The 8765-nt window shown below is 30.9% G+C and overlaps 1 protein-coding gene across 1 annotated transcript in view; it reads right to left on the bottom strand.

Moving 5' to 3' along the window:
* Window positions 1-5811: 5811 nt before the first annotated feature.
* The window catches only part of LOC123305849 (gamma-aminobutyric acid type B receptor subunit 2), a 130504-nt gene continuing 127550 nt past the window's right edge, over window positions 5812-8765 (bottom strand). The window contains exon 15 of the mRNA XM_044887685.1: window positions 5812-7112. Within this exon, the coding sequence (XP_044743620.1) occupies window positions 5928-7112 (1185 nt within the window). The 3' untranslated portion in view covers window positions 5812-5927. The remainder of the gene's footprint in view (window positions 7113-8765) is intronic.

Raw genomic sequence — 8765 nt, 5'->3', positions numbered from 1 at the left:
GATAATTTCATAATTTTAGAAAAATTACATTCAAAAACGTATATCTACAGCTTTTCAGTTCTGCTTTACTTGATTTCTGAGAAATGTACGAAAATATTTGTGAGAGTCATTTTTGCGGACAATTTTCAATTTCAATCATAAAAATGTATGCGCAGGGAAAAACAGACCTTTCTAATGTAACTCTTTTTTAAGGATGTAGGATCAATAGAGAAGCTGCATTAATTTTTTTTGGCCACAAATCTATAAATATATAGGAGACTTTCTATAGATATAGATAGATAGATAGATAGATAGTCACTCATCACGATATCTCTGGAACTATAAGACCTAGAGACTTGAAATTTGGGAGGAATATTCCTTTTGCCAAGTAGAGGTCAGCTAAGAACGGATTTTACGAAATTCCACCCACAAGGGGGGTTGCGGGGGTGTTCATGAATAAAAAATTCATATTTTTCAATTATGGCTTTTAATAGTTCAAAACTTGGTCAGAATGTTTTAAATTACATTTAGAAATTTTTTTAACCTTCGGAGGGTAGAAAGGTGTAGCGAGAAAGTGGGAAGGAAATATCGAATATTTACAAATATACCTAAGTGGGGTATCAAATAAAAGAGCATGACGTGTACATTACAAAACTGTTATCCAACGCAAGGAAATGTGGAGGGAGGGGTGCAAGTGGGGATGTTGCCCAGCAAAGCGGGTATATTTTACGCCACGCAAAGCGGGCGGGTAACAGCTAGTTCATATATAAACGAAACTGCAATTCATTTATAGTATATTTTTTAAAAATTAATAATTACATTTTTTATTAATTATTAATAAAAAATAGTTATATTTTTGAATAAATAAAACGGTAGTGACGTATTAAATTCCGGTGTTGTGAACCAATTGGTTTCTATGGAAATTTGCGTTATAATTGAGGGAAAACCAGTTGAGAAACAAACCATTTATCATTACTCATGTTATATTATCATTTCTCCATACGATGGGGTTACGAAAGCGAGGTTTTGAAGTAACTGCCGTTTGAATTTATAATTTAGAGAAACCATTTTCAATTCTAAAATTACATGAAAAATCCAATAAAAGAATTTTGTGTTTAAATTTTTTCAAATAATTTTTAGTAATCTTTCGAAACAAAATAAAGTAAAAAAACATGCAACTTCTCTATTGTTGATAGAAGCGTCTTATACTTTCATCAATTCTTAAGCTTTAAAAGTATCCCTATAGTAGAGCCCAAACAAACCAAGTTTTGTATATGGAGCTTGTTGCTAGCTTGAAGGGTAAACAATTTTGACTAAGTTAGAAACATTTCGATTAAGTTAAAAAAATACATAGCTATTTTGGCATCCACCTTACTAACTATGTTCGATTCCAGGATTGTCAAACTGCAAAATGCTTTTTTAAAATGCAAATAAAAAAAAATTCCTAGATAAATGAAATATTTTCCCTCCCTTATTTTTTGAAAATTTGTTGGACACAAATACGAAATATTGGATGATCTAACAAGATTTATATACCTATACATTTCGAAGAAGAAAATTTGATAAACTTACGCAAAACCTACGTTACGATTTTTTATGTTTTTTGTATTTCATATATAAAATAATACTTTGTCTACTTTGAAAATTCGTATTCATTTGCAACAGAAATGCATGAAACAATACCTGAATAGGTGGGAGGTAGGTATAAGTAGTAAGTTCGTAGTTGTTTTCTGTTGTTTTTGTTGTTGTTGTTTGATGTTTGAATGAATATAAAATAGTGTATTGTTTATAAATATTGTTTATGTTGTTACCTGGTTATTTTGTTTTTAATCTTTTATGTTTATAAACAATAGGCTTTACTTTGTCTATTTTAATGTTACATGATGTCTCTTTTTCTCAAATGAAATAATAATAGTAAATACTTAAAGTGTATAAGAGTTCGTTGCGTACAAAAGTATGGATTGTAATATAATATACTTTTTATTGGTAGAAGTAAAGTGATACAACCTTATATTAATACAAATAACGGATGTCCAAAAAATATATGTATCTATTTTTTTATTAATTTATTTGCGCTCGTGAGATAAGAACAACTTTTTCCACTCATTTTGCGTGGTTACGAGTTTACGAGTTTATTACCGTTTACGAGTTCTATTCGAATAAAAACATACCCTAATCATCCTTAGGTGTAGGAAAATTACAATCTTCACCGACAGCCAAGCAACCTTTAGCTCAGTTTATCTAGCCTCAAAGGTAGAATTGTGAAGCCGACGGACTTGCTAGAAATGACACAATGCTGCCGGACACAAGCATCAATAAATATCAGGGAGTTCCATTTACGAACTTCAAGCCTCAAAGAGGATATCTTAAAAAAGGCCAATCTTAGATGGAGGGAGGAACTTACTTGTGGTACTGCAAGGCAGATATGGTCTGAGTACAATCGTAGGCGTTCCGAAGATCTTATATCACTTCCAAGGGCCTTTGTTAGCAAAGTTGTTGCGGTTATTACAGGACACTGGTTGGGCGGCAGGCATGCTGAACGCTTGTGCCTGGCAGTGTACCACGACTACTGCAGGAGCTGTCACAGTGGTGACGTGGAGGAGACAATGTCTCATCTTCTCTGTAACTGCCCAGCTCTGGCCATGAGGATATGGACTTACTTGAGCCACCCTCTCTTTGACGACTTTGAAATTAAAATAAACATCCCCAACTGGAAATATATATATATGCCAGCAGTTTACTCACTCGCGTTACTTGGTAACTAAAATTTTAAATACCAAGACTATTGCTCATGTAAGCTTGCATGCTTTACAAAATCGATTTTGTCGAGCTTTACTTTGTGGAATTACATTTTAATAATTGAAATATACACGTAATATATTTTTAATTTTACTTTGCAGTAATCCACTATAAAAATTTAAGATTTTTTAATAAAAATCTTTTGTTACATATGTTTCGTGTTGATTTAAGACATTTTCAAACAATTTTGCTATGCAGGCAGACGTTTAATACCGACTAAAAACCTCTTCTTTCCTCTTAGCTTTACCTTCCCGTGGTACAACCGCTAGGTATTACTTCGCATGAAGGCTTAAGCGGCTTCTTCCTTCAGTTCAGTTACCTATACGTTAGCTAATCTTCTGCTACACTACTAGGTGTTCCTGCTGCGTTCTTCCTTGCGCAGCTCCTTCAGAACTGTTGCTGCATGGTTACAGACTGCTATCCATTCAACTTCTCCTGATGACATAACTTCACTGAAATTGTCTGGAGTAATTGTACGTATGTACGTATGTATGTATGTATGTATGCATGTACGCATGTAAGTAAGTTCATTTGTTCCCTAATAACTTTATCATACTACTTGATTAAAGTATTTGATCATAATGTTTTTTTTATTAATGATGCCATGGGGTATTTTTCAAATATAGTGTTAGCTGTTTACCCGACTACGGTAAAGTAAAAGACATATAAAACAATGAAACCTAAAAAAAATTGTAAATAGCTCTGCAAATACCATATCCAGTAATTATGACCCTAAAAAAATGTAAATATAAAAAAACTTCAAAAACTATTACTATATCCAACTATTAAAAAATCACTTTTTAGTTAATTAGAAAAAAAGCTTTTACTTTTTAAAACAATTATTATTTATTTAAAGTTTTGTTTAAACACTTAATATTGTATGTAAATAAAAATGAATTGCGAATTAAAAAAAATACTACTTACCTTTTGAAAAATCATATTTCAAGCTTTGTTTATCAGCATTTATAGAAGACTACTCTACGCGAGGAAGTAGCGCTTTAAATTATAAAATAAAGAATGGGACACATACACGAATCCATAACAATATTGTAAATGCAGGTATGTTTTTACCAGTGCGCTTGAATGACCTCAATAAAATTATGGTAAGACTAAAGTTTTTTGGTTCCGTACACGGTCACAATTTTCTTACTGGGTGCAATAAACTTTTTCGAACAGGAATGAACATATTACAATTTGATTAAAGTATATTTATCGGTCTTTAAAAGCTGCTTTTAATTTATTAACTGTTAAACACTGACGTTACGATAACGATAAGTCACCTAAATTATTTTTGAGGATTCTTATTTCGATGTAGACATATATTTATTTTTTAATATCTTTGGAATATTGAATAAATCTCACAAAACACTTTGTCTCCGTGTACTTTCCCAACATAGGCGAACGTCATTGTTATCAAATCTTCCTAGGTAGGTAGGTCAAAGGAATTATGGAGCTATTACTGTAAAGGCTCGAAGTCTAGACAACAGGTTCATGAAATAAATTAGAACACTTTTTTTTTGAATATTTATAAAAGATTAAAATTTTATTTCTTTTATGAACAATTTTTTTGTCAAATTTTGGTACATTTTTTTTGAAGATTTTTTATCTGCATTCTTAAAATAAATATATATTTTTTATATTTGTCACAACATTCTTTAGACAAAGAGATATGAATGAAAGATATGAGTAAATGAAGTGAGACAGGTATATGTATAATTATATATTTTTTTCAATAATTTTTTTTTTTTCATTTGTTTTTAAATATATTATTATTGCCTACAAGTTTTATTTTTATTTTTTTGTAAATTTTTACAATTATTGCTTACAAATCTAAGGTAAAATATTTCTCCTAAAACAATTACATTTCACCTTCGTAAAATTTAAGAAAAAACAAAGGATATTTCGTAAATTTAAAGAAAATATTTTCTAAATTCAATTTTTATCAGAGAAATCAATTGATTAAAGTGTTGAGAAATAATTTTTTGTTGGACGATTGAACCCAAAATCAGGTGTAACATTCATTGTGAATACTTTAGTTGGTGTTATACCTACAATGCATAGTTATATGTTTATGCTTAATTAAACGGGAAAATTTCTTTTAATTTCAATTTGGAAATTAAACAACCTAAAAAATTTAATATAAAATTTTTGCACTTTTGGTTCTTTCTTGTCCAACTTTTGGTTCTTTCTTTTCAAACAAAACTTGAAAACTTTGTCTCAGTAAAATCTGTAGAAATTTTATATCGTTAAATTTGTAAACTCAATGCAATTAAATTATTTTGAATAAGATTAGCCAAAATATTCCATTGTGTACAAGGAGAACTGGATTAGGAGCTTAAAGAATTATTTCCAAAATTTTATAATAATTGACTGTATCTATTTGGATTAATATAAAATTGGCAATATTGTCCAATTTCTTCATAATACATCATCTTAAAATTTGGCGATTTTTTTATGAAAGATTTGTTTGGATTCGATATTTTTCTCTGATAAAAATTCCGCACCATATTATACTGAACACTCGGTATTTCATTTCTAAATAGAGCAAAATCATCAGTAGACGTTATAATATAAAGATGATCTATGACGAGTAATAAAATGTAACTCGTAAATAAATCAAACACACAGGGTAATAATTAAAAACGTATCTTGTTTTTACCCGGTTGTCCTGTACGAAATTCTTAAGGAAATGTTTGCATAATGGACCATATTCTGTTGATATTCATTCACAGTCATAGTTTGATAAGTTTTAACAATATCACTTAGCAATCAAAATTTAAAATGATAATCGAAATTAAATAATAACTAAGAAGTTATTGAATAAAGATTATGTTAGGATACTTCATTATTGAATATTTTCAGAAGAAAAAAAACTACCGACCTAGTGGAAATGTAAAAATAGAGCAGAAAATAATTCAAATAATAAATTATAACCAAGTATTTCTTATTTATAAATTGATAAGAATAAAAACTTCAAAATATTTCATCGCTGGCTGTTCGGAAATTTTTTAGTTGGTTTAAAAGCTTAGGAAATTGATCTTTGACTGTGAATTTAAATGTCCTTAAGAAACTCATGGGTTGATGATAAAAGTAATCATCTTAAACACTGCTCATAAATGTTTTGGCACTCGTATCTTTTTTTGGCACACCTAATTATTATTATTTTCTGGATTTTGTTTATCATTATTTGTTTCACTTCTTTTTTTACCACTAGAATTGAATTCACTTAATGGTATACCAAATTCTGCTGTAGCCCAAACATCACAATTTGGGCTATAGCTTGATGCACGTGGTTGAAAACCTGCACTTAATGGGAGGCATGATGCACCTAAAGCGCCACTTCCACGTCGCATACCTTGTGGCAATGAAAATGTCGCATCTTCCATTGACCGCCATTTACCAACTAAACTTGGTGGTCCAGGATTGTTTGTTAATTTTTGATTATTTTTGGCTGGTGGTTGGTGACTACACCGCCGACTATTAGATCCGCTGATTTGACCACTTCCCGAATTTTTTCGACGATCTTCTAAAGCAGTTAAACTACATGTTGGCACAATTTTGTGTGGAAAACGAGGCGAACCTTTGGCACGTTCACGAAATGATAAAATTGGCTGAGATTGTTGATGAATAATTGTGGACATTTTACGTTGGGGATTTAAGTCAAAATTCACGTGTGGTTCTGATGAGTTTGTGTTTTCTTGATTTTTATTTGGAAAACAAAGTGCTAAGGAAAGCTTCCGATCATCTGATGATGATGTTATGTCTATTGTTGGGCCACTACTGCATTGACCGTGCGTTGAATGACGTTTTGATAATTGATCAATTACCAAAGAACTGGTATTACAAGATGAAGTTGCCATGCTAGGAGCTCTATTGGGGACTAAACCAGCAATATACCCCATATGAACTTTAAGTGCAGCCGCTATTCCTGTATTTGCATTGCCATACGAGGCTGTTGAGGTCTTTCGAAGCGACGGCCTACTTCCAAAAAAATTTTTTATTCTTTCCAACATTGAAGGTTTTTCATTATGGATGCCCAACATACTTGGATCATGTCTTATTCGCAAATTGAGTAAATCAATTACTGGTTCATGATGTATACATGTTTTGGAATCGTCCAATTTTGGTTCAGAACTAAATGTGACACTTCGGCGATTAGTATAACGGTCCGCAGATGGCCAACTTGCTCTGGGTATTACTGGTGGTAGAACAGATAAAAGGAGCAGAGGTAAACCACCTCCAATACTAGGTGTTCGTGGATGTATTGGTGGACCTCCATCAACAATATTTGGAGTTAATTCATCAATAATACTGACTTCTGGCTGATGATGATTCTACGAAAAAAAAAACAGTATAAATAAAACCCACGAAGTTTTATTAAAGGAGTTTTGAGCACAATCTCTAGTTTAAAAACAGATTTATTTGGTAGAAATCAATATTATAAGGAAAACAAACCAACAAAATTATTAACAGATCCGTGTGATGAAGCTTTCGCGCGTTCTTGTTGTTAAAATATACCATGTAATAAAAAGTGTTGAACAAATGCAAAAACTCTTGTATTATAACAAACAAATATTTGTTTACAATACGCTATTATTTATATACAGTATGTCCCATATGTTTTTAGTAACCTTTTTAACCGACTTCAAGCAAAAAAGGAGGAGGTTATCAAATTGAATGTATTTTTTTTTATGTATGTTACCTCAGCCTTTACCTCTCAGCAGTTCCCTTTAACTTTCGACTAGATGAACCGATTTTGATGATACTTTGGTCCTGTTCTGACCAAATTAGTTAGTGTACTTCAAATTCACTAAACATCACAAAATAAAAAAACTTTTAACAAAAAGTAAACCGAATCAAAAGTAAAACTTTTCCAAAAGAAATTAATATGCACTAAAAAGTAAAAAAATAACGATAATATAATGTAGTTAAAATTGTTGTTATTTTTGGAGTAGGTGTCAGCCAACGAAACAACTCTGACAGAACAGTTTGCTTCATTAGCTTGGTTGACACCGACTCCAAAAATAACAATAATTTTAACTACATTATATTATCGTTATTTTTTTACTTTTTAGTGCATATTAATGTCTTTTGGAAAAGTTTTACTTTTGATTCGGTTTTCTTTTTGTTTTTTGTATAATGAGAAATATTTTTTAAGGTAAGTCTTGGGTACAAGGGCAACCTTATAAAATACCTTGAATGCTAACCTTTAAGGCATTTCATCGAAAATCTTTTGTATTTCTTGGAAACATTTTATCATAAAATGCTATAGGTTTCTCCAAATTAAAATGAAAATGCACGGGTAAAAATGAAAAAACAGTTGCTTTATATAGAACAACTTCTAATTTTACTGTGGTCTTTTATCTTTTATCAGTTACGAAGATAATGTGTCAGAATTACGGTATTTTTAAGACTCCTCCGTTTGATCCTGGCTATTTTTGCTTTTGATTTTCTGTATTTAATTTACCCGATAGGATATCTATCTAGGCTAAGGAACTAGGCGACATACTGTATGACAATAAGTGGACTATAAACTGTTTTTAAAAAATGTAATTTTAGGAGGTGGAACTGGTTTTGGAACACGAACGAATTCTCGTTGTTACGTTACTGATTCTGAACGGAAATGAATTGAAAATCTAGAATTTAATGAACATGTTTGTATGAATGCAATATGTTTAAATAAAACATTAACGAATTAAGGTCGTTATGCTATAATGTTGGTAGTGTTTTCGTATGTTTGAATGAAAGTGCACGGGTATTTTCCTACTCATACTTCTTTCAACACATGGTTGTTGGATAGGATGTTAATATTGTTAACTTCAAAATGTGAGATGTATATCCTTCTCGTACGCTGATATATTTCTTTGTATATACAAAACAATACTCGAGTATACAGGTCTATTTTTATGTTAACAAACACTGGAGTATGGTAACTAAAAAAATAAATTAGTCTGGTTATGATAACTTAAGTTATAGAAATTCTTTTT

Source organism: Chrysoperla carnea, chromosome 1 (assembly GCF_905475395.1).
Source record: "Chrysoperla carnea chromosome 1, inChrCarn1.1, whole genome shotgun sequence".
Taxonomy (NCBI): Eukaryota; Metazoa; Arthropoda; class Insecta; order Neuroptera; family Chrysopidae; genus Chrysoperla; species Chrysoperla carnea.
Note: the sequence above shows the minus strand (reverse complement) of the source record. Positions and strands in the feature narration are given on the sequence as shown.